Source organism: Lissotriton helveticus, chromosome 4_1 (assembly GCF_964261635.1).
Source record: "Lissotriton helveticus chromosome 4_1, aLisHel1.1, whole genome shotgun sequence".
Taxonomy (NCBI): Eukaryota; Metazoa; Chordata; class Amphibia; order Caudata; family Salamandridae; genus Lissotriton; species Lissotriton helveticus.
In genome coordinates, this window is record NC_136063.1 from 1,028,384,092 (window position 1) to 1,028,411,225 (window position 27,134).

At 48.0% G+C, this 27,134-nt stretch overlaps 1 protein-coding gene across 1 annotated transcript in view; it reads right to left on the minus strand.

Moving 5' to 3' along the window:
- Positions 1-27,134, minus strand: part of LOC144828103 (NACHT, LRR and PYD domains-containing protein 3-like) — a 646,597-nt gene that overhangs the window by 282,606 nt on the left and 336,857 nt on the right. Inside the window, 1 exon segment of the mRNA XM_078686228.1 lies at positions 2,972-3,131. Coding sequence (XP_078542354.1) covers positions 2,972-3,131 — 160 coding nt within the window.

Sequence of the window (27,134 nt, forward strand, 5' to 3'; positions counted from 1 at the left end):
TTTAGGTCTCGTGACTAGCGTTAAACTGCGCAACACTGTTCGCGCAGCGAGAGTCCTTTTGACGGGGTTTCAGAAATGGACCCTGGAAACGAACACGGGTGCGTGTTAATTTCCTATGGTCTTCTCTGATTGGGCTTGGAGTGCCTGTTGTTTTGTAACAGAACACGCAATAGGCCATAGGCGGTCGCGTTGCTCCGCCAATGGCCAATTGGTGTCTGTTACGTGCACCAAAGCCCATATGTGTTCAATTATCGTGCCCAGACATGGGCGCGATAATTGCAGACATATGCCTCACAGTGGCGCGCGCGCCCGTACCACTCGCTGGCTTTTTTTTTATCCATTTCACAGGGAAGCCGTGTTTTGTTCGGTGTTCTCTGCACCTTTCCTGCCGGGTTGGTTTCTTCCTCACACCGTGCCCAGTCCTTCATCCTCCCGAGGGCTGGGCCCCTGACAAGCTACGGGGGCAGTGTTGGCATCTGTTTCCATTCCATTCTGTGCCTTCCATCTCTGAGTCTACTCCTCCTGGCTGTCCCCATGCGTGTTCGTGTGCAGTCACGAGGAAGCCCCTGGTGCCCAGCATGGGTCCTACCAGAGCGACATGGGCGGCAGTGCTGGGGGAGTGCCCACCTCGTCACCAGTGACCCCCGCGCACCCCTTGACCTCCCCCCGCCTGCGGTACCAGGCTGCAGGCGGCTTCCTGCGGTGAGAGGTGAAGAGCCATCTGTCAGGCTGCGGGTATATGCCAGGGCCCGGTGCTGACACGACAGGCAGGGCCCGTGCGGAAGGAGGAAGATGGAGCGAGGGCGGAGTGAGTGTCACCGGTTGCCCTGGACAGAAGAGACAATGCAAGCTGCTCCTTGGGTTACTGCAGCTGCCATCTCTGTGCACCCGGGGGCGAGAGGCATGGGAAGGGGCGAGTGAGGACTGACCACTTGGCATTCTCATACTTCCAGCAGGACTTCAAAGCATCAGGGCCCCAACACAAATGTTTTCAAACCAAAACACAGCTACACAGACCGCTTCCCACACTAGACGTGCAACAAAAGCTCATGCCCCCACCCTGAGGCCCGTCTGGAATCACCCGGATCATTTTTAAGCGCTATGTCGTCATCCTAGCTGCGGCTGTGCGCTATACACATTCAGGATGGCAAATATGACCAGCGAGCCCTCTTTGTTGGCACACCATTGAATCTATGTCTACCTCTGTCTTTTCGTTACAGAGCTGCATGGTCCATTTTAGAGCATTTATGGACAGAATCCCTACTCTCTTCACACCCCTTCCCCACCACACATAGTCTCTCCCACCCAAGAAGCCCCCGGTAACCTAGGCGACAGTACGTGTTTGACCTAGGTAACTTCCAAGTATGCGTTGCTTATGACTAAAAACAATGCCCATCATGGGCGAAGGACGTCACCAGGGAAACAAGCATTTGCAATGCAATAGGTCTCGCATTATTAAAGTTTGAGCTATTGGTTTTCCATTATTATTAGCAATGCCAATAGCTCAAACGTTAATAATGCGAGACCTATTGCATTGCAAATGCTTGTTTCCTCTTTCTAAGTCTGCTGCATTCTGACGTCGCAGGACAATAGCAACGTCCATAAAGAGATCCACTGAATACAAAAATTCAATTTTATTTTTAATGTCATTGTCCAGATGTTTTAGGGCAGTTATCGCCACAGCTTATGAGGGCAGTGCTAGGGGGGTTCCTGGCTCTATTGAGGCACATTCCATGAGAGAAAGGGCCACATCTCGGGCACAGTGTATGGGGGTCTCCATAGCTGCCATATGTAAGGCAGCTACTTGGTCTAGACCTTTGTATGTTTATTTCTCATTAAAGACTAGAAGTGGCGCAGAAGTCTGAGTTAAGTTTTAGGTACATCAGTCCTAAAGGGAGCAGGGGAGTAGTTACCCTTTCTGTGCTTTTTTTGGTTGTTTCTTGTTTATGTTTTCTGTGTTGTTGTAAAGAGATATGGAAAGGTTGGTAAATGGTTACAATGTTGTTATCTTTCTCATATATCTAGGTGTTTGGTGATGTTATTTGTTGCTGATGAGGAAGGCATCTTGGGTACACCTGATGAAGTCATGAACGGCACGAGCGAGGTGAGCTGAAGGGGAGGTAATGGCTGGATTACGTTCTGGTAATCTTTATTAGTTCAATTGTTCCTCACTTGCCCAGTACGTATGACCCTCCCCTCCCCCCTCATTCCTCATCAGCCTATTTGAGGGCTTCCTACACACAGGAAATGAGGTGGGGCCTGTTCCCCCAGCAGACAAATTAAATAGCCCGACTGCTGTGCTAGCTGGCGACATGCCACCTACTCACAAACACACAGACACACACACACAGCCTCAGAGACACACAAAGACACACAGACACACAGGTACACAGAGCCATACAGACACACACACACTCATAACCTAGAGGAAATCTCTACTTCCAGCAGTGATGTCATATGACAGTGATGAGCAGCTGTCATTGGGCTGTCAAGAGGCTGAGACGGGACTTTAAGGAATGATTAAGGGGTTGTTCCACCTCCTACACACCCCTTCAAGTTGCGCCCCTGACTATCTATGGTCAGATGTACTTTCCTAATTGTTTTGTCAATGTCCATCTTTAACATGGAAGTTTAAGGCCAGCAGCTGATCTGTTGATGGGCGGGACATATAGTTGGAGAAGGTGCCCAGGCAGATCTGCGCTGTTGTTGACATTTTAGTCCAAATATTTGAAAAACAAGCTTTAAAGTGAGCCCTTCTGCACCATTAGAGGGGCTTGATCCAAAATCAGTTCTCAGACTCGGGTACCCCCACTTCACAAACCTCACTTATTGCTCACATTTTATTGCAATGGATTGGATGTGCCTTTCCCACAACATTATAAAATATATGTGTGAGCCCCTCCTATGATGTACATTGTAGAAATCAATGACGTGATGACACCTGCACAGCTCTGTACCTCAGTGTGTGTACTTTGCAGCCAGGAAGTTTTAGGCCTTCACACAACTTCTTCACTCCAGTGTCTCCCAGGTTTTTATTGTGGCTCAGGTCGAGCTCTGTGAGAGATGCATTTGCTTCCAGGACAGAGGCAAGGTCTTCGCAGCCTGAAACTCTGAGGGAGCAGCTACCCAACCTGCAGGACAGAAGAGATATGGAGAGGAGTAAAGCAGAGCACAGACAGGGGTGTCGCAGCTTCAGTTTTATCTTAATTTACTTCCCGTCCTTGACCTACTCCCCTCTAGTGACACATCCCACCTCACACATCCAACCATACCCTGTTTATATAGGAACCTCATGAGGGGAGTTCTCAGAGTAGCATAGGCAGAGCTAAATGCACATATTTATAAATATATGAGTACGTGTTTCATGCTGGAGACCCTCTGCTGTGGTGTGAAAGGTGAACTCACAACTTTAGCAGTTGTTGCAGCTAGTTGTATATTTACACAGGTTGTGATGCACACAGAGAGATATTTTCCTCAATGGTCCCTGCGCCACGAGTTGTTTGCTCTGAAGTTTTCATACAGAAGAGCACTGCACCCTCCAAGGATGTTCAGTTTTGTCCTGCAGTTCTTTTCCGAACACTAGATGGAAGCCTTGAGCCTTCGACAGCTTTCCATCATACAGCCATTACATTTCTAATTTACACATTATCTTTTAGCCGCCTTTGTGAGCTACCCCAGTCGCCTTTGTGAGCTACCCCAGCCATTTGCTTCTCCCAGCAACTGTCCCCTACTGGTGCTGATATCCACTTTTCATCGGGAGAATTGGCAGGAAAACTAAGATTGGAAGGGGGTGTGCCCACCTGTACCAACCCCACCCCTCAGGGGGGGAGGTGAAGTGAAGCCCAACTCTGAGTCCCTGCCATTTTGAAGATGGAGGGACCCAACCAACCAGAGTGAGGCGTATGCCTCCTTCCCACTGGAGGGTGGCATAATAGGAGGTTTTACACACCCTAAGGAAGGGACCCATTGGTCCCGTCCAGTACCTACCTAAGATCAGAGCCAAAAAGAAGAAGCAAGAAGAAGTACAGACAGCCGTGTGGAGAGAAGAGGAGGTCCCCAACTGACTTGTCCCCAATCCTACCGGCCTGTCCTGACCTCAGACTCCCCCAACAGAACCTCAGTGTGTTCTTCAGCCAGCAGTCCTCAAAAACTCGGAGAACCTGTCTCTGCAACTAAAAAGGACTTTGTCTCCCACGAGCGCCGGACTTGCTCAAAGGTAAATGATTCTGACTTCAACCGAGTACTTGAGTCGCCAACACTCTGCCCCAGGCAAACCGAGCCCAAGACACCCAACACCATCAGGAGGACCTCCAAGCAATCCTAGCCTGGATCTCAGTGACCCCTGAACCTTAACAAGCTCCCAAACCAATGCTACAGCCAACAGCTAAACGGTCCCCTCAACCGTGACAGAAGGCGGCACCCTAACCGACTCTGTAACTGAAGCAGTCCAGAAAGAGCAACCATGACCGCCCGACAGACTCCATCACCGAATAATTGCGGTCACAGGACGATGACTCTCAAAGACTCCATTCGCCTCAACAGCAGCTGACTGACTCCGAGGGAACTGAGACCGAATCAGCAGCCTCAGCCAAGACCCCATCCCACACCTGGCCACCTCAGGGCAGTTGGTGGTGTTGTTTTTGTTGGCCACTGGGCCCTAAAGTGTTGACCTCAACCCCAGGAGCTTTTTGTTTCCTAACCTGGTGGCCTGCTTGCCCGCAGTCCACAAGCCCACAACCATGCTTAGCCCGTTGGCTAACGTGTGGTCCCGGCACTCTGTACCCAGCCGCCTACTTGCCGCTGGTGGTACGAGTCGAGTGCCCATCTTTCCGAAATCTACTTACGACCCATAACCTTTGTTTTGTAGAACCAAGACCAAATGTGTATTGTATAATAATGATATTCTACAACGTATTATCCATCTTTCTTTCCTCAGGAAATGTTCCAGCCTAGTATCTAGAGATACCTGGCTGTGTAAGAAAAGTAATTGCAAAGTAATTTTGGCTATCTGCAAATGAAAAGTAATGCTACTGTTAGGCCTGGGCGGTAAATTCCGTTCCGCTCGGGAAATTTGCGGAATTTCGGTAATTTCGCGTTCCGCAGAGAACGCGAAATTGTCAAAAATTCTGCGTTCCGCAACTTCACGAAATTTTTTGCTTGTTTGCGTTCTCAAAATGCGTGTTCGAGAGATATTTCCCCTCGAGCACGTAAACAGCAATGGCGAACAGTAAAAAAGCATCGCGAACAAGCAATTCTGCGTGTTCGCGGGGATTTTTTACCTTTTCGCAGAGATTTGCGTAACGCGATTATGCAAATTCCGCCCACCCCTAGTTTCAGTAAATGATTCACTGCATTTCAAACTGTATTTAAATTACATATGCTTGCAAAGTATTTTGATACTTACCTGTACCAGGCCTGGCTTGGTTCTAGAAAATTAATGTAACTAAATAATATTTTTAATCAAACAAATTGGGCTGAATTCAGTCTTCGTGTGAAGTATTATCTACTTTTACCTCTGCCTATCTTTGGCGATCCACTGGACTCTGTGCACACTATACCTTACTGTGGTATAGTGTATACCGAGCCAGCTTCCTACATGAATCACAGGCAACTTCTAAATGCAACTAATGAAATGTTGAGGCGAAAATTGTACACAAAGTTATCACAAGGGAACTGTAGGGGTACAGTTCCAGACAGTCCTAATTTGAACCTGCTCCCCAGTTATTCAAAGTAGTGGTAAGATCAATGCTACTCAGCAGGCTCAGTCCTAGGTCAGTGACTCCCACCTTTGCCTCCATTTCAGAGAAGGAGAAGCTGGGTGATCACCCATAGGCAGAGGCTACACTTGCGCCCGCTCTGGGTTTAAAATACAAATCCAGCTTCCTACAAGCAGAAGTTGTAGTGTGCAGGGGGCACCCACAGATGTAGGGCAGCTGTGTTGACAGGGTGTTGAGTGAGTCTGTGGATGCAGTGGTGGTAGGAGAACAGTGCTGGTGTTTTGCAGAGGATGTAGGGGAGTATTGAGTAGGGGACGCACCAGCAGATTTACAGCAGCTGTGCTGGCACAGTGATGAGGGATAGGATTGATGTTGTGGTGGCAGGAAGACAGAGCGGGCACTGTGCTGTGGATGTAGGAGAGCAGTGGTGGCAGACTGCTGACGTAGTGTGCAGAAGGGCACTCACAGATGTAGGGCAACTGTGCTACGGTGCTGGGGAGACTGTGGATGCAGTGTTGGCAGGGGGACAGTGCTGACGTTGTGGTGTGGATACAGGGGAGCAGTGGCTCACGTGGGGGATGGGCATTGCTGGTTGCCCAGTGAATGGTAGCATGAACAAGTCCTGCCTCTGGTGGCCATCTTGCTCTCCAAGGACATTTGAAATGGCATAGGATGTGACAGTGGACAGATATCGTTGAAATAAGCATTTCCTTTGGGTTCCCGGTACCCTTGTTGCCATAGGTGTTGTTTCAGTGCAATGCTTGGATTATACCCATATTCATCTTTTCGGGTTTTTGCTGTTTAGTGTTTCTGCTCATGGTTTGGTAAAGCTGATGATGTGTTGCAGGATATTCTTGCCTCTAGGGACTGTGGCTGTCACCCTGTAGGAGCAGCAGAGGGCTTTATGATTCACCAGACCTAGTGTCACACACGTATAGCGTGCAGTCACCCCATGCGTGACACAAGACAGCCCTGGAGTTCTGGTGTGATGACTTATCATTCGTTACACGCTCTCCCTCACAGTCACAAGATATAGTGCAAACTTAAGCACAAGGTGCACTACTAGGGCTTTAAGTGTGCTGCATCTCACTGGTGCTGGGCACCAGCAGTTTTTTAAAGGGGGCCTCAAAACGGGTCCATATCGGGTTCTGTTTTGAGCCCTGGCACAGGTGGTCAGTTATTTTCTGAACTGCATTGACACTGCTCACCTCTCACTAGTGTGCACTGCCCACTCTATTGGACTGGAAAGTATTTTCCTTAGACTCCTCCTTCTAGCATTATGCTTAAGTTAGCATTTGCTGCAACATTTTGCTTTTAGCCGCCATCTTGTGTGATGATCAAAACTAACTTCTGTTTCATCCTGCCTGCCTCAGCAGAAATCAGCTTCGACATTTTTTTTAATTTCTTCAATGCTGAGCTTTGTTGCCCTAATGAATACATTATTGTACCATTGCATACTCTTGTTAGATAGGCCTGTTCTCATACTTACAGTGGTGGGCACGGGCGGGGTGGCCTTAAAGCTGAGATAGCAAGTGTCTGATCCCAGGAGTGTAGCTCATCTTCTGTGCCTTTGTTAACCTGCTCCAACTGGAAATTTCCAGTTATGCGCGGGTCTTGTTGGGTATTGGAAATGTATAACCTCAAATGTCATATTGGCGTGGTCAGTCCCTCTGCAGCTATCCGAGGAGGCTGGTCAGACTGGACTCCGCTTGAGTGCAATACTAACATATAACTTGGTTTGTATTCTCTACTGTCTGACCGACTCTTCATTTGTATGGAAGGCTGAGAGGGGTCGCGAGTGACCTTGGTGGCCCTAATCGGGTCACTTCATTCAGTTGGTGCCCGAACAGGAACCCCATCGGGCGAGTGACCCATCTTTGCCCATGGATTGGTGAGGAGGACGGGCCATGTTGGGTCGGATGGGCGGCCCAGGAAGCCCTGCACGAGAAAGCCTAGTACTCGCAGCTGCCCCACCTGTCTGACCGGGCGGTGCATTGCCCAGTGGTCATCCTGGCTGGGGTCCTGAAAGGCAAAACCCTTGGATATGACCGTTTGATACGGAGAGTCGGCAGTGGAGAATATATTTGTTTGACCTGTGTGCACCAGGTGAGTTTGCTTTGGTTCTTTGTGATTGTGGCGCCATATTGGTTTAGATTTGTCACAGTCTGAGGATCATTTTGGAACAAGTGCTTGAATTTGTATTGAGTTCTTTATGAACATGGTACCAATTTTTTATTTGTTTTTGATGGGGTCTGTGGACCAACTTTGGTAACAGTGTCTGTGAAATATCTGTTTGAACAAGTAGTCAGCATGTTTTCTGTGTGTCGGGGTGAAAATGCCCTGTCTCAGTAGGCTGTGCTGTGTGGGGTGTTGTTGTTGTTCTGCTGATGCTCGGTTGGAAGAGAAACAGCCTGCGCCGGCAGAGGGCACTCTGAATTATGATATGTACGTTAAACATGGCCTTGGACCTATTATATTTAGTACGTTATGGCACAAATATAGAAGGGACAAGGCCAAGTTGCAGTGGCCATTAACAGGTACCTTTGATGACAAAAAATTGAATTACTTGCAGAAAAAAATGTTTGCCAAAAGAAGTAGACAGTCAATGTTTGATTATCTTCAGGTGTGGCAAAAGGAAGCTAAGCAGACGAGAATGAGAGCGGAGGTCCGGAAAGAAAAGACGCAGACAGTAACTCAGAAAGCTGTAGTGTATGACAGACAGAAAATAGAGAAAGGGATGGAGTGTGCGGATAGGAGGTTCAGATTGTAATGTGTCATGTCCTATGTTTCTAGGGAGGAAGATGATCCGTTCGTGGAGGAACTATTAGAGACTCAACCTCCACCTCCATATGCTCCACAGAGAATATTTCCCGCTGTTCCCCTGCCCTAGCCATCTGTTCCACCTGTTTCTGCGGCTCCTGTTTCTTCTGCTAGTGACCAGGCTGTTTTGGTCATCGCCTCCCTGACCTCTCTTTCAACTTCGATCCCTGCAGTTACCATGACTGCTAGTCTTCCTACTAGACCTGTCACTTCTGCATCTCTTTCCCCAGTTCTCAAACCTACTTCACAGCCTATGATAACATTGACAGATGCTTCCGTTGCTACTGCCTCTCCACTCTCCAATACCCCAACACCATTGTGTTTTGGAACTCCAGTGTGCAGATTTGAAAGTGGTGACTGGGCGACTGTTAAGGAGTGATTGGGATGGATGGTGATATGATCTGATGTGGGAGATGAAGGGAAGAGGATGGTAGCCAATCAGGCCGCCCAGTGGCCTCGTAACCCAGTTTACAGCATGGAGCATGTGTGAAGTGTGCTGAAAGATTACAAGCTGTTCGTGTAACAGCATGCCCTTAAACACATGTTAATTGTCCAAACAGTGGCTCTCGAACAATACATATACACACCTTAGATTAAAGACCCATAAAAGTGCACTATGCATTCAAGAAGAATTAGAGAAAAAGAACAGATAAAGAGAGGCCTGAAAGAACCATAATATCAAAGAAAATCTTGTACAATGTATAAATACTTTTAATCATGCAAAAAAACTGATTAAGACAGTTACACTCCTACACAATACAAAACACAGCACATATCAAAAATCAATCAAACGAACAATGGCAGAGGAAAATATTTCGAAGACAATCAACACAGAAAATAATCAAAGTATTAGTGTCCTCAATGATTTAGGCCATGTTGGAGGCGTCAACGGCGTTTCAACCCCAGGTGGTTTTCAGGGTCATCATCAGGGCTAGAAGATTCAGGATTGGGAAGCAACCACTTAGCACAAATTTCTAAAAAAGCTGTTTACCATGAAAATCCTCCTTGACTTCCACGTAGGAAGGTATATTTGTTATACATGAACAAGAAGGTCCAAAAGCTGAAATTACAAAAGTCAACTATCTGAATATCAAATCCTCAGTTGGGGGCATCCGAAAACCAGCGAAATACAATTACAATTCAGATTATGAAGAAGCTCAACAAAACATCCGAGCTATCTATCGAGAATTTTTATTGGAAAAGACTCGGCGTGTTGAATCTCCGAAATGCAGCGACCAGCACCAAATGCCGCGATGACATGTCAGCAACATTGATTGGATTGTGTAACAGTGCTTTGATGGCAAAACACCCTAGATCATTTATGATATTAGGGACCATGTGTATGCATCTGACATGGCGCCTGATCAAGTTTTTTGTAATGTTGCAGTGTTACTCGGTTATCGAGGTAGGTTAATTCAGAAAAGCCCAACGGCGATATCCCAGTTTCCAATGAGGGAAGTTCACCCCTTATATCACCAGAAATAATAGAGTTAAAGGATGTGCAGGTTGTTGTTGTATGGCAGTGGGTGGAAGCCCGTTTTCAGGTGCAATGGGTGGATACCTCGTGGAAAAGGAGTGAAGTATTGTCCCTTAAGAGCCAGTTACCCAATCCTAGAAAAATCCTACTGCATATTACAAGGGATTGACGGAAGCAGTCTCGTCGACAGTGATGATAGACATTGAGATGTTCTTTGGTTTGTTGGTGCCAGTTGATATTTGGCGGCAAGTACCTACGCAAGACCACGCTGTGGAATTGTGTGGTCCTTGGGAAGAGAGTAGATGAGGGACAAGGAGAGGAAGCCTGGTGAGAAGCATAAGGCTGAGAATACTAGCTTTGCCAGGTCGAATTATTACGTATATGCACTCTCTTATTCCCCGTAGAAGAGTAGATTGGGACAAGTTAGCAGCATGTCGCCAGAAGAAAGATGAAAGTGTGTCCGATTTTTTTACTTGGTTTGAGGGTGTGTTCTTGGATTTCAGTTGGCAGGACTTGTCAATGGAAGGAGGTGTGCGATTGTTCGTTAACAGATTTGTTATGAACCTGCCTCCAGAGATCGCGACTCGGTTGCAGGCCTTGGAGAGCACTAGGACTACCTCCTGCCCTTCGGTGATCTTGAGTATGGTGCAGTATTATGAGCATAGAGAGAACGAAGAGAAGGAAAAGGTGGAGATGACAAATAAGGAATTGAAGACAAAGGTATTGATGCAGCAGGCGTCTAGGAGCAACAGTGGAGGACATGGTACTGGTCCGGCCCGACAGCTGCCCCGCATTGGCAGGAATACTGCTAGTGCCTGTGGGGCCGAACCAGTACTCATAATGCAAGGAGGAGAGGCACTGGCGTAGTGAGTGCCCGGCGTTGTTGCAGAAGGTTGCGGCCCCTAGGTAACGGGGTTCTAGAGGACAGGGTTGTGGAGCAAGTGGACCCGACAGGGCTCAGGAAGACAAACCATTGCAGGGTCCTTGTGATCAGAACTATTTTGACAAACCTAGAGGGAGACAGTATTATCATGATGATTTGGACGAAGTGACTAGGTTGTCCCACAACTAGGACAGCCAGGTAAAGGGTGAGGGACCAGTTCAGATACTTGTAGATCAGCGCTGACCTCACATTACTGCTGGTTTGCAGGGCTCAGCTAAGGAATTCTTGGTGGATACAGGTGCAATGAATAGCTCTGTTTCTCATTCACTGGTCCCCAGGGGAGCCTTGTCTGGCCATAATAATGTTTCGGTAGGCTTTTCGGGTGTGCCGGTTGTGAGCCCCATTTCAAAACCCCTTGCCCTGACTATTGGTCATTTTACTGTTGATTCAACATTTTTGCTGACAACTAATTGAAGAGAAAATATGATGGGACTATGTTATGTTATGTTATTATAGGTCTTCTATAGCGCGTGGCTACTCCAAAGGAGTGTCCCGGCGCTTTATGGTCCAGACCAAGAAAGAGAAAAGAAACATACACCACATAACAATAAGAGAACAGAACAGCAAGGGCAGAATAGGACATTGTGAGACTCTAGTCAGTAAAGAGCCAGGTCTTTAAGCTCTTCCTGAAAGCAGATAAGTTGGACATGGAACGCAAGGACAGAGGTAGGGAGTTCCAAAGCTGAGGGGCTAACAGCCTAAAGGATCGCCCTCCGATACGGGCTTTCTTTATGCGGGGGACTACTGCTAATGCCAATGACTCTGATCTTAAAGATCGTGCCGGCAGATAGAAAGCCATCCTCTTTTGTAAGTATTGGGCCCCCGCGCCATGCAAGGCTTTATGAGCCAATGTCATAGCCTTGAACATTAACCGCTTCCGGATGGGGAGCCAATGTAAGGTTCGCAGTAGGTTAGACACCCTCACTCGTCGATGCAGGCCAAAGATGGCACGAGCGGCAGCATTCTGGGTCACCTGCATACGCTGTAAGAGGTATTCCGGCAGGCCCAGATACAGGATATTAGCGTAATCGAGTCTGGACCCGATGAGGGCCTGAACAGTTATTCTCCTATGGTCCTCCGAGAGTAGCGGAAAAAACTTCCGCAACATCCTGAGGATACCGAAACATGTTCCTGTAAGGGTCAGCACCTGAGATTTGAGAGTAAGCCCATTGTCTATTTTAATTCCCAAGTTCTTGGCTGACTCGGAGGAGTTGGCTGGAGGGAACATGTCAGCCGGCCACCACCCCTGCCAGTCCGGTTCCGAGGGGCATCCGAAAAAAAGTATCTCGGACTTATCCGAGTTGCACTTGAGGCTGTTCAGTTGGAACCAGTTAAAAACAGCCCCAAGGCACTCACGGATACTATCCCCCTCGAAATCTTCGCCCCTACGGCAGGTGAAGAGAAGCTGGGTGTCGTCAGCGTAGGAAACGATCTGGGCCCCAAAGGATTCCACCAAAGCCGCCAAAGGGGTCATGAAGATGTTAAAAAGAGTTGGGCTCAATACTGAGCCCTGAGGAACTCTGACTCCCAAAGGCGACATTTCGGCAGATCCAGGGGAGGCCCAGACTGTTTGCCGGCGGTTGGTCAGAAAGGAACGAAACCAACTGAACACCGAGCCCCTCAGACCGATGGCATGTAGCCTTATGAGGAGATCCTCATGGGGGACGGTGTCGAAAGCCGCCGACAGATCCAACATAACCAACATCACCCTGCCTCCGGCATCCAGCGCCTCCTTAACAATCTCTGAAACCTCCAGGAGTGCGGTTTCTGTACTTAGGTTAGGTCGAAAACCTGATTGAGACGCGTGCAGAAGTTTGTTAGATTCCAAAAAATTGGAGAGGACGCCATGAATATGTTTCTCCAAGATTTTCGTGAAAGCCGGGAGGAGCGAGATAGGCCTATAGTTAGCAGGGGTGTCTGGGGCAAGGCTAGGCTTTTTAAGAAGAGGGATGACCATGGCCTGTTTCCACAGATGTGGAAGGGCTCCCTGACTCAAAGAAAGGTTTAAAATGGGATTAGCAAGAGGGTTAAAAACTTCTGCCATTCTGGCTCGAAATTTGGCAGGGCAAGGGTCACGTGGTGATCCAGATTTCAAACTCATCATAAGTGCTAGTGAGGACGATTCCGTAAGAGGTGGGAACGCCGCTAGCACGGGGCCGGAGGTAGGCACATAGACTGACTCTTCCAATGAGGGCGGGATACCAGTTATAGGCCTCGGGGGAAAGGAATCCTGTATCTGCCTGATTTTGGTGGTTAAAGAAGTTGCATGCTACAATGTACTGTTCCCCGGCAGTTGTCTATATTACAAGGGGTCCTAGAGTGGTCAGCAGTGTTTGTCCAAGGATGCACCCCTTCCTGCTGAATTTAAGGATGTGCTGGCCACGTTGTGGGCTACAGGTGATACGGACGTAGGGCTGTGGCAGATACCCCCGGTTTCAATTAGGGTAAAAGACAATGCTGTTTTGCCTAGAATTCCTTAGTACAAGATACCGCAGGCTGGGGAGCGAGCTCTATTACAGAATATACACAACTTGATTAAGTCAGGAGTTGTTGAAGAGACGACTGCGAATGTGTGTAACAGTCCTATCCTTCCTATTCTTAAGAGGGCACCCTCGGCTTACTCCGATGACCAGCCTGATGTCTATCCCTTTATAAGTGATTTGCGTGAAGTGAATAAGATAGTGGTCCTTCTGTTCCCAGTGGTCCCTGACATCACTGCCCTTTTGACAATGATTCCTTCCTCTGCTAAATTATTTTCCGTAACCGATTTGAAAAATGCATTCTTTAGTATTCCGATCCATCCAGATAGCAGGCACCTGTTTAGGTTTGCCCTAGCCTGCAGGAGTTTTAGATTCTGTCGAGCTCCTCAGGGGTATACTGAAAGTCCCAGCATATATAGTCAAGCTCTAAAATGCCAATTGGGTTCCCTCACACTACCCCCAGGTAATGTATTGTTGCAGTATGTGGACGACCTGCTGATTGCTTCCGATACTGAAGAAGGTGGCAAAGATGCAACAGTTAAATTGTTGCTGCATTTGGCGCATCACGGACATAAAGTGTCCCTTTCAAAATTCCAATATTGTCGACAGGAGGTCACCTAATTAGTTCACCTACTGTTGAAGGAGGGAAGGAGACTAACACCTGAATGCATTAGTGCTATTGTTAAAATGCCCTTCCCTATAGAGGGATGTGCGAGCTTTCATTGCCATTACTTTGCATTGTCGGCACTAGATCCCTAACTTTTCATTACTAACAAAGCTGCCGCTGCAATTAACCACTAAAGATGTGCATGAACCCTTGTCCTGGACGCCTGAGTGTCAGCAAGCTTTTTAACAGTTCAAAGTTGCGCTTTGCTCTGCGCCTGTGCTTGGCACGCCTGATTACACAAAGTCATTCTTGATCTATATACAGGAGACGGCCGGTTGTGCACCTTCTGTCTTAACAAAGACATTTGGAGGTAAGCAGAGGCCATCTGCTTATTTTTCTGCTTTGCTCAACAACATAGCAAGAGCCCTCCCGAGCTGTCTAAGAGCGGTCACGGCTGTGGCCGTCTCTATCCGACAATCGGCGGGGCTCATTCTTGATACGGATCTCCCAGTTATGGTACCTCATGCTCTGGATACAATTTTGAATAAGACAAGGACGCAGCACCTTACTAGTGCGCGTCTGACTGGTTATAAGTTGACCCTTTTCACACCACTTGTCACGATCAAGTGATGTGCCATCCTGAACCCAGTCACGTTACTACCCCTCCCTTCTGAAAGCTTGGAAAGCGACATACATGATTGCATTTTATAGACTGAAGAATAGACGAAGGGGCAGGTAGACTGACTGATGTTCCCTTATCTGACCCCAAGGGGAACTATATGTTGATGGCTCTTGTTTCAAATTACTGGATGGCACAGCAACTGCTGCATATGCAACTACTACCCTACACACAGTAGTTGAGACATCATGAGTTCCCTATCAATCAGCCCAAGCATCAGAGCTAGTTGCCCTCCTTCGAGCTTGTGAGTCAATTGAGGGACTGCCTGTCAATATTTAAACTGACGGCTAGTATGCCTTCGGAGTTGCCCATAATTTCGGGCAGCTCTGAGAAGAGAGAGGCTTCCTGACATCACATGGGTTAAGGATTCAGAACGCTCCCTTGATACATAGACTTTTGTCATATCTGCACGCCCCAAGAAGTTAGCGCTAGTGAAGTGTAGTGCCCACAAGGCAATTACTGATGATGTGGGAAGGGGAAATGCATTTGCAGATCAAATAGCTAAGAAGACAGCTCGAACGAAGATGAAAAAGATGTTCGTGGCAGGTCCCACCCGATGTTACTATGTTTGAGGACACAATGGACAGTGTGAAAGAAATGCAGAGTGAGGCAATGATTGAGGAGTTGGCAATATGGCAGGAGAGTACAGCATTTTTAGACAAGGATGGGTGCTGAACGGATAAGCCAGGAAAGCAAAGGTGGATGCTGCCAGACGCATATGTCCTCCTTGTAGTCACCATGGCGCACGGGCAGGCTCACATTAACACCAAAGGTAGATGTAAACTACTAGACCCCATGTGGCAGAATGACAACATCTCCAAGACAGCTGCTCACCTGGTGAAATACTATATGGTATGCATGAAGCATAATCCTGGAAAAAGCACTCCTACACCCCTGGTCATATTGCAACCCCCTCTTTCCCTTTTGAAGTCCTTCAGATGGACTTCGTTGAGATGGATCGGGTCAACAGTTTGAAATACGTGTTAGTGGTTGTCTGTGCATTCAGCAAATGGGTTGAGGCTTATCTCACTAAAGAGAACAGGGCCTTAGCCATGGCAAAAGAACTCCTGAAAGAGTTTTCCCTCACTTTGGTTTGCCCCGTTTGATCTCGAGTGACAATGGCAGTCACTTCAATTCAAAGTTCATCCAGCTGGTGTGTGATGGCTTACAAATAAGGCAGCGGTTCCATGCTGCTCATCACCCCCAGTCAGCAGGTTTGGTTAAGAAGTACAATGGTATTATCAAACTGAAAATGGCACAAATTCAGGAAAGTACAGGACTGAAGTGGCCAGATGCTTTAACATTAGCCCTGTTGTCCACCAGAGCTATGTCTCACACTAGGACAGGGTTATCACCGTACGAGGTCGTGTTCGGCTGCCCTGCAAGTGTTTGGTAGACTACCCCTATGAGTGGACAAAAAAATCCCGTTCTATTCACCAACAGATCCAGGACACCCTGCTACTGCAGCCAGAGGGGCCCGGGCATGATATCCAACCTGGTGATTTCATCCTTGTAAAAAACTTCCAGCGGAAAGGAGGTTTGGAGCCATGCTGGAAGGGACCTCTTCAGGTGCTCCTTGTGACCAGGAGCACTGTGAAGGTGACCGGTCGGAAGAACTTGATTCACACGCACCATTGTCAGAAGGTACCACTGTCTCTTACCTATGACCAGTGGGTGCTTCAGGGCATTGGTGATCACGAGACGGAACAGGTGCTACACTCCATCCCCTTCTCTGATGCCCAACTGAAGTGGACGCAAACAGAGGAGGAGAACAACGCTGCGTTAAATGAGGCAGTGCCCCCTGAAATAAAGGCCATCTAGAATTCCCTTTCTATTGGCCCATAGTTGCTTGAGCCCCAGTCCATTGGCCCCTCTGAGTTTGAGCCCCTTTTCATTGATGACTCTGTGCCCGGAGTGACTAGATACAATTTGCGTCCTCGATGAAGGGACAGTGCACCAAAGGAGAAGTCAGATTAGTAGGGATAGACTGAGAGGCTGAAGAATAGAGTGTGTGTACCCTGTCTGTAGTACCAACGGTAATTTAGGGAAAGGGAGATTGGGGCATTGTTCAGACATTGGGCAGGATAAGCTGAGGGTGTCTTCCTGGAGAAGGGAGAGTGCCCTTTCCTGAACGGCGTGGCATTTCTTCCAAGGTCCGTGATTGCGCAGCCCCACCGAAGTGCTCACAATAGCACAACCGTGGATGAACAAAAGGAGTCTGCCACTGGCTCTTAACGGATGATGGGAACATTTTGCCCATTCCTTTGTTTCTTTGTTGCCAGCCCAAAGTCATTGCATTTTGTTTCCTCTAATGATCATGTATCTTTTGGTCGCTCAGTTGTTGAGGAAGAATAACCTTTTGAAGCCCCATGTTCAGAGAGGGATGGGGTGAATGGTTCAGTTGGTCAAAAGGGGGTAAAATAGTCTTCATAGTGATTGTTCTGGTCTCTATAATAGCTATACTTGGAATATTGTGGTTTCTGAAAGAAAAATACCATGTGCATTTTTTGATTGGTACAACACCTGTTCCCCCTGGGCATATATTTGTCACCCTAGCCCCTCACAAATGTGAACATAGGAAAACATATGTTGACAATGTGTTACTCCAAATGCTGCATCTGGCACATGGTACATCCAATATTACAAAAACTGTTAAATTTGCGGACTTCTCCCTTCTATAACACACAAGAATGATGTCTTGTTGTCAATGCCCTTCTCTTATCTTGGAAGCTGTGAATCATGGTTCCAGCTTTTTACTATGGTATACACCCATTATCATTCTGATGCTATGAATATGACCTCTGCGGACTACGAGACTGTATTAGAGTATATACATGTATATCAAGTGTTTACCCCGGGGGAACAAGGGGCCCCGATACGTTGTCTCCGACAGCTTGCATAAATGTCTATGAAAGGGAACATAATGTCACCTGGCTTCAAAATTAAATGTTGGATTTCCAGAGGTTTAATGTCACTGAATATAATAAGTCTCTCCAAATACGTAATATTACCCAGGATGTGGTTATGCCAGTGCCAGTGGTTAACACAACGGCGAGTTTCTGTGTTCATGGAATTGGAAAGGTTAAGGTGAGAGTGAGTAATTGCAATTACACCTATGTACTGAATTCCGAAAGTAGCCCACCTCTGTTGCCTCTGCACAATGCCTACTTTGTTTGCGGGTCCCAGGCTTATGTTTGGTTCCCCGGGGAGGGTCTGGAACGTGCTATCTCTTTCCTCCTTCCCCCAGTGTATACAGCGCCCTCCAACTACGACAGGGATTATCGATTGCAGAGTAGGAGTGCCCATATATCCCGTGTTCGAAGGGTTATTAAAACAGAGGACACTGATCAGACAGGCAAAACTTGGCAGCAGTTCACTAATGCTATGAAAGGTATTGTTCCCTTTTGTGGCCCCATGCCTAATATTCTCAACATCCGTGGGCTCACTAGGGTGGTGGAAGGGGTCATTAACACCACAGCAGGGATCCTGACCAACCTAACAGCTGAGCTTTAGGCTACGAGACTTGTTGCATTGGAGAACAGGATGGTGTTAGACGTCATCCTAGCTGATCGGGTTGGAGCTTGCCACATAAATGGCAGTAGCTGCTGTGTTTACATACCGGATTACACCCCTAGTGTCTATACTGTGATACAGAACTCCACAGTCTTGCATCTGACATACACAAAGAAAATGTTACATGGTCTTTTACTGGGTGGTTTTGGGGTCTATTCACGTCTTAGGGTTGGAAGATTTTCATCTTCCTGATAGCGATAGCTGGTATCATATTAAAATGCTGTCTGTGCATACACTGCCTTTCCTGCCTGCTGTGCCTGCTGTGTACAAATACTGACGCCCCACCCCAAAGTCCCAGACCATGACTCTAAGACAAAGGCCATGATGATGCAGGATATCCAGGACCTGATGTCAATCGATGAGGGCCTTTTCGAATATTGATGGTATATGAATGGATTTGTAATATGCTCATTACATAATGCTGACAGTTCTAGCTCTAAATAGTAGCAACAGTAGTTAGCAAATGCTCAAAGGGGGTCTGTTGGACTGGAAAGTATTTTCCATTAACTCCTCCTTCTAGCATTATGCTTAAGTTAGCGTTTGTGGCACCATTTTGCTTTCAGCCGCCATCTTGTGTGATAATCAAAACTAACTTCTGTTTCATTAAGTTATTTATTTTATTTGCAAAGTTTTATATAGCGCTGGCTACATCCGGAGGCATTAGAGCGCTTTACATGAGGATCAGCGAGTTACAGCTTACATAATTACATGGCTAAAAATAGACAGGAGAAATACATGAGATTACACAAAATTATAAATTGTTAGCGCATGCACACGTCTTATGGGGAGTGAAAGGTAAAGGGGGAAAGGTAAAACAGGGGTAAGAAATGCAGGTAGGAAACACAACCTGGGGACGAGTAAAACAATCTCTGATGTCCTACTGGGTAGGTGATGGCTGAGGGATGAACCAGAGCCAAACTCCTCAATAGCTGCATAGGACAGCTCCACCGGGCATCAGCCAAGGTTGCTCGAGCACTGCGGTATGTACAGACAGTTATGGTTTCTGCCCAGGGGACATCGGTAAAGTTCCATCAAGAGCATCGGTCACGGAGTTACAGGGAAGCGTTATCCGTCTCAGCCTCCAGCTATCCCCAGGTCAAGAGTGGTGAGCGGAGAGGTAGAAGGGGTAATTCCAAAGTCTGCAGATCATCCCCATTCTCCGCAGTAGTAGTGAGAGTTGGGTATTTGAAATTTGGGCATTTCTTAGCCTCGACCAGATTGTTTGCCGTGGGTGGATTTCTTTTGTGGCAGCCTTTCCGGTGCAAAGGTTGGTGGTGTGCAGCGTGGCACCCGGTTTGAATCAGAGGAACAGCCCCGGTGCACGTCTTGGCGGTGCACTTGTTGTGAGGCTTCCATGGCGCTCTGAGGGAATGGGCGTGTCTCACAGCAGTGGTCAGCTGGGAAATTCACCCAGAGGGCAGAGACAGCAGTAGCTGACATAGCTGACATTATTTTGGCGGTAGATACAAGGGGAATGCCTCACCAGGCTATGAGGCAAACCAAGGAGCCTGCAGGGCAGAATTCAGCGCAAACCCAGGGGCTAAGACAGGAATCTCCACTTGTGAGCACTGAGGTGAATGCAGGTAAGCCCAACGACTCCTGTCTTTTGAAAAAGCAGCTGGAAAATACAGGCAAAGGGAAGCAGAGGAAGTTAACGGAACATGTACAAGCCGGGGCCTGAAATTAACTAAGGCAGTGGAAGAAGGGGGGCTACACTTTATGGTGATAATCTAGCCATTACCCCTGTGTTGCCCCAACAAGCAATCACTGATTTTTTCAAAACAAAGGATGGAACAGGGAGCCAAATCTCCATTGAATCTCCGGGTAAATCATGCGCCAAGATATTTATTCAAGTCTTACGTGAAGGAAAGGGGGGCACCATCTTGGTACACCAGGAGGATCAGGAGGATCTGGAGGATAGTGAGACGCTGCCTAAAGTTGTGGGCAACAACGGTCCTGCACTCTATGCAACCAGCACACTCCCAATAGATGGGACAAGGGATCTGGGAGGGATCACTGGTATGGATGTTACCCCGAGAACAATGGCGCAGGGAGGTACTGGGAATGAATCCTAAAGGGTACCTGACTTCCAGCTAATGCCCTATCTATGCTACCTGATGGTGCCTCTGGGGAGCCGGCTTATACCATAGGTCTAGACAGGTTATTATCTATCGACATAACATCGGATGGGACTGATAAATTATTTTCCCACACTGAGGAGTCAAAGTCAGGAATCCCGGATTCCGGCCGCAGTGAAACAGAGTGCAGTTTATCAACTTCAAACTCTAGCACACTCAAAGCACCAGAGACTGCACTCAAATGCCCAAAACATTGGAGAAGTTCCAAGGGCTGTAAGGGCCATACAGAATCGTGAAAAACACAATGGAAGATGCTCTGCTGGCCCTGGACTGAAGTGGGATTATGCCCATACAAAGATGACCCGTAGACGTGGTTCCCGTCCAGGTAGAACACTCCTTAGGTGGACATCAAGCTGAGGGGGCAGCTACTATGAACTCTGGCTTGAGTTTGAGTTTAGAGAATATTAAAGGGCACTGGGCAGAGACACAGGCTGATGGAAGGAAAGCAAGACAGGCTAAAAAGAAGTTGGAAGGAGCTGTATGAAAAATAGAGAGATTGGTGAAAGGTTGAACACCATGGAAGAGAGAACATCTATTGTTGAAAGTGAACTGTCTTCTGTAAGAGAGCAGACCAAGTCTCATGAAGCGCAACTAACAGATGCCATGTGGAAACTGGACGATTTGGAGAACCGCCACAGAAGAAATAACCTTCACATCCTTGGGATCAAGGAAGGCCTGGAAGGGGATTGCATTTGTTCTTTTATTCTTGACCTCCTTAAAGTAGCTTTCCCCGAGCTTACGGGTTGGGACTGGGAGCGCAAACTGCAGAGGGTTCACTGGTTTCCATTTACCCCTCATGAAATGTCTTGTAGTGATCTAAACCAATCAAGAGCCATCTTGGTCTTTTTTGGCAATTTTATGCTTAGGCGGGCCATATCAGAGAAAGACAATCCTTAGGCAAGACGGCAGAATAAGGAGTTTTCCTTTTTTGTCCGCCCTGATTTCTGACATTACAGTGGAGCGCAAATGGCGATTACTGCAGTTAATCAAGCCTTATTAGGTTTCCGGTTTTGAAGCATTTTTGCTGTCCCCAGCTAGGTTGAAAACAATTGTTAGAGGGTCTGTAAGGTTCTTTAATTCCGAAATACAAGCCAGAGAGCATTTGGACTAGGCTTTGACGGAGTAAAAAATTGAATAAAGCAGGTTAGATAAGGGAGCACTGTATAAAGTGGATCTTGCCCAATCCCCTTCTACAAATGGAGGGGGTGACATCAATACAGAGAACAGGAACATTGGACCGAGCCACAGCGAATCCTAAGAGAATGTGGCTTTGGGACATTTGGGATAACTGGGTAAAGACAGCATGCCACTGATTGTTATCTCTTTTTTTGCTTCTCTTTTCTTTTCTCTTCTTCCCTTCTTTTCCTACATTATGTGATGAGTTTGTTATTTTTACTGGTCCAATGATTAATACCAAGATAAACAGGTAGCTTCAGAGGAAGGAGCTCTTCCCCTATTGCTACCATGGTTTAAAGCTTAGCACCTGTTTAAAGGAGTCTGTTCCAGGCTGGCAGCACGTTTAAGTCTCGGGATGTTTTTTTTACATTCACTCCATTGGGGAGAGGCCGAGATCTTCCAGTCAGATGCAGCTGCTTGGATCACTTGACACCTGATAGAAAATGGAAAATGAGGTCTAAAAAAAAAACCCAACAAAAAGAGGGCCGAGGTCAGATCTCGCGAGATAGGGGGTTCCTTATATAGATAATTTATTTTAAAATGGCCCCTCCCTTTTTTTATTTATATTTTTTGATTGGTCTACTTTCTGACAGTATGGGGAAATACTTTTTCCGGCCCGCTCTTGCTGTGTCATGCATGGTTGGCTTAGTCTATAATAATGGTTGTAAGGGGTGTCTAGGGGGTCAGGGGGGTGGGTGATGCAGCGGTTCTTGCTCTCTATCACTCAGACCTGGTGGTTCTGGCAGCTTTCAAGGGTAGGGGGGTAGATGGAGGGTTGGGTGAAAGGGGGCACGGGGTTTGGGAAGGGGGTCATGTGGCAAAAAGTTGGTATGTAATTTGCAACAAAAGTTTTTTTTTTTTCCAGAGTTCCTATTAATTGTTGAAGAATACTGTGCAAATAAGAATGGTACAGAGAGTTTTTTGTGGGAAGCATATGCCTGTGTCATTATGGACAGTAAAGATGATCTATCGGTATAATGGCTAAGTTACGTATCGCCACTGTTAATATCTGTGGACTAAATGACAGTGCTAAAAGAAGAAAGATTCAAGAAGATATTACATTTCTACAAGCAGATCTGCATTGTCTTCAGCAGACTCACATACATGGAATGACAGTAATTTGCTTAAGTCTTTGGGGCTAACAGTTGTTGCGTATACAACTCAAGATGTTAGGACTAAGGGGGTGGCCATTTTAATGAAAGGCAGTGTTATTACACCTGGGAGAAAGGCGGTGGATAAAAATGGGAGATGGATAATACTGGGTGTATAGGAGGTATGGGTTCATTTACATTATGTTCAGTCTACGCTCCAGTATTAGATTACCCTGGTCTATTGAACATTTTAGCACATGGACGTCTCTGCACACGTTTGCCAGACACTATTGTCTGGATTCTTAGCTTCGCTGGGAGGTATCTGTTCAAAGGTATGGAATCTGCAGCTAGATGTCTCTATCAGATGGACTTGTTACTTACCTTCAGTAACGCCTTACCTGGTAGACATATGATCTAGCCGCAAATTCCTTACCAACCCGCCCATCCATAAGGTGCAGGACCATCCTGGCCTGCATCTTATGTAGTCTGCGGGGATATGAATATTAATGGGTCCAGAGGTGCTTCAGGTGGTCAGGGGGTCTCTAGTGAGGGGCATAAACCACAGTCCTCTAGGGCAATTAAAAAACTTAAGGGATATTGGATTGGTGGATGCATGGCCTAGTTTAAACGCCCATGAGCCTGGATATACCTATTTCTCTGCTCCTCACCACAAATTTGCTAGGCTGGATTCTTTTTTAACTTCACCATCCTTGCTTCAGGAGGCCCGGGCGGAGCTTTTTCCCAGAGTAATGTCTGATCAGAATACTGTTGTTCTGAAACTCTCTTTTGTGGGACTTAGAAAGGAATATAAGAGCTGCTCTTTTGAGAGGGCACTCCTATTTTATCAAGAATATGTTAAATATATGAAGGGTTGGATTATGGAGTTTTTTGGTAACCACAAGGATAATGGCCCACAGAAATGATTTAGGATGCTTTCGAAGCAGCAGTAAGAGGAGGTACACTGTGATATAGCTTGATCAAACAAAAGAAAGGGACAGGGCGGATTAAAGGGCTCTATCAAAAACTTGCTTTTTTAAAGAGTTAATTAGTACTGTGACCAGAGGAGGACATATTTCTCATGCTCTGAATTCAATAACTGTAACTAAAGTCTGTCTGAATGATTTTAATGACAAGAAGACAGCAGGGACATTCCTTGCCAAGAGACAGGATTGCTACGAATACAGCGAAAGTGTTGGCCGATTATTAGCAGTAACGGATAGGCAACAGATGGCAGCAGGGCATATAGAGCAGGTTAGCAACATGCATGGAAATATAGTCTCAGACCCTGCAGACATTTGGGAGGCCTTTATGGTATTTTATGAGGAATCATATAGGGCTTTCCCTATAGTTAGCCTCCAACTGTATGGTGAACTGGCTGATTTTACCACAAATCAATCAATCAATCAACAGCATTTGTAGAGGCACTACATACCTGTGAGGGTCTCAAGGCACTGGGGGAGGGGGGGGGGGCGCTGCTGATCAAACAGCCAGGTCTTGAGTAGCCTTCAGAAGGTTAGCCGGTCTTCGGTCTTTTGTAGGTTCAGTGGGAGGGTGTTCCAGGTTTTGGCGGTGAGGTGGGAGAAGGACCTCCCGCCGGTGGTTTTCCTTCGGAAGCACGGGATGGTGGCAAGTGCGAGGTCAGTGGAGTGGAGCTGGCGGTTGGGGGTGTAGAAGGAAAGACGTTTGTTGAGGTAGTCTGGGCCGGTCTTGTGGAGTACCTTGTGTGCATGGATGAGGAGCTTGAAGGATATCCTCTTGTTGATGGGTAGCCAGTGCAGGTTTCTCAGGTGGGGGGTGATGTGGCTGTGACGTGGTATGTCGAGGATCAGTCGTGCCGAGGCGTTTTAGATGCGTTGTAGTCGTTTGATGAGCTTGGTCGGGGCTCCTGCGTAGAGGGCGTTTCTGTAGTTGAGTCTGCTACTGATGAGGGCCTTCTTGTTTCTGTCGGGATCCACCTGTAGATTTTGCGGAGCATGCGGAGGGTGTTGAAACAGGAGGAGGAGATGGCGTTGACTTCCTTGGTCATGGAGAGCGTTGAGTTGAGGATGATTCCTGGGTTGCGTGTGTGGTCGGTGGGTGTCGGGGCTGCCCCCAGCGCCGTCGGCCACCATGAGTCATCCCAAGCTGAGGGTTTGGAGTAGAGGATGAGGACTTCCGTTTTGTCCGTGTTCAGTTTTAGTTGGCTGGTCTTCATCCAGTCGGCAACGGCCTCGTGGGGGTTGGCTTTGGCGGTGATGGGGTCCTTGGTGAGGGAGAGGATCAGTTGAGTGTTGTCGGCGTAGGAGATTATGTTGAGGTTGTGCTGTCCGGCGACGTATGCGAGCGGGGCCATGTAAATGTTGAACAGTGTCGGACTGAGGGAGGAGACCTGGGGTATGCCGCAGATAATCTCGGAGGCTTAGGATCGGAAAGGGGGGAGGCAGACGCTCTGGGTTCTGCTGGAGGGGAAGGAGGTGGTCCATTCCAGGGCTCTATCTCAGATCCCTGCGGTGTGGAGGCATGTTCATAGTGTGCGGTAGCAGACGGTGTCGAAGGCGGCGGAGAGGTCCAGGAGGATGAGTGCTGCGGTCTCACCGTTGTCCAGCAGTATCCAGATGTCGTCAGTGGCAGCAATGAGGGCAGTCTCGGTGCTGTGGTTGCTGCGGAATCCTGTTGGGGGAAGGGTCCAGAATTATGTTTACTTCGAGGTATCGGGTTAGCTGTCCGTTGACAATCTTCTCGATGACCTTGGCCGGGAATGGGAGTAGAGAGATGGGCCGGAAGTTCTTGAGGCCTTTAGGGTCAGCCTTGGGTTTTTTGAGTAGGGCGTTGATCTCAGCGTGTTTCCAGCTTTCTGGTAAGGTTGCGGTCTTGAGGGAGAGATTGATGACGTTGCGCAGGTGGGATGCGATGGAGCTGCTGGCTTTGTTGAAGATGTGGTGTGGAAATGGGTCTGATGGGGAGCCGGAGTTGATTGTGCTCATGGTCTTGATGGTGTCAACGATGCTCACGCTGGTCCAGGCTAGCAGGGGGTCGTGGTAGATGGTGTGCGGAGAATCTGTTGCATTCCTGTCTGTTGGGGTTTTCTGGGTGTTGAAGCTGTTGTGGATGTCTGCTATCCTACGGTGGAAGAAAGTGGCGAGGGAGTCGCACAGGGCTTGCGACGGCAGGATGTCGCTGGTATTAGAGCTGGGGTTGGAGAGTTCCTTCACGATGTTAACGAGCTCCTTGCTATTGTGTGTGTTGTTGTCGAGGCGGTCCGTGAAGGAGGTCCTCTTGGCCATCCTGATGAGGTGGTGGTGGTCACGGGTGGTGTACTTGTGGGCTGCGTGGCTGTCCAGGGTCTGTTCGCTGTGCCATTTCTTCTCTAGCTTCCGGCAGGTTCGCTTGGAGGCAAGGAGTTCTGGGGTGAACCAACTGGCCCTCTTGCTGGTGGCTCTGTGGGGGGGTTTCTTCAGCGGGTCGGGGTGTTGGCGCAGTCGTTGATCCTGTGTCTGAGGTTGCGGGCAGCGTAGTTGGCGTTGGAGGGTTCGGTGGGTGGGCTGAGAGCGAGGTTTGTGTGAAGTTGGTCTTCGGTGATTTTTCTCCAAAAACGGCGGGGGATCTGTTGGGTGCAGTGGTGTATGGTGGGTTTCTGGAAGGAGAAGTGGATGCAGCGGTGGTCGGTCCAGAGGAATTCGGTGGTGTAGCTATAGGCGACATGGGGGCTTGCGGAGAAGATGGAGTCAAGCGTGTGGCCTGCGGAGTGGATGGGCGTTGTGACGAGTTGTCTCAATCCGAGGTTGTCAAGGTTATTGATCAGGGTTGTCGAGTTGCTGTTGCTGTTGTTCTCCAGGTGAAAGTTCAGATCTCCGAAGAGGATGTAGTCGGGGGAGGTCAGGGTGTGCGTGCTGAAGAAGTCTGCTATGGAGTCACTGAACTGGGGTCAGGGTCTGGGGGGTCTGTAGACAAGGGTGCCTCTGAGGGTGGAGTTGGGGTCTGTGTGGATCTGGAAATGCATGTGTTCGGCAGAGCTGAGAGTATCGTCAGTGCTGGTCGAGACCCTGATGCTGTTCTTGTGGACGATGGCGATTCCTCCTCCGACTCCGTTGGTGCGGTCTCTGCGGGTGATCTTGTAGCCAACAGGTATGGCTATGGCTATGGCTATGTCGGATGTGGAGAAGTTGTTCTTCCAGGTCTCTGTGAGGAAGGCGAAATCCGGGGATGCTGTGACGAGCAGGTCCCAGAGCTCAACGGCGTGTTTGCGTGCGGAGCGGGGGTTCAGTAGGATGCATGGAGGAGGAGGTGGTTGGGGTCTTTCTTGGCGGGTTGTTCGGTGGCTCCGATGCTGGAGTAGCTGCAGTTCTGGCAGGTGAAAAGACCATGTGTGCATTTCGGGGCGGCCTTGAAGCAGGTGTTGGTCCTTCCTGGGGTGAGAGCATGGAGTGTGCTGGCATCAAAGTGGTGGTGGTCGT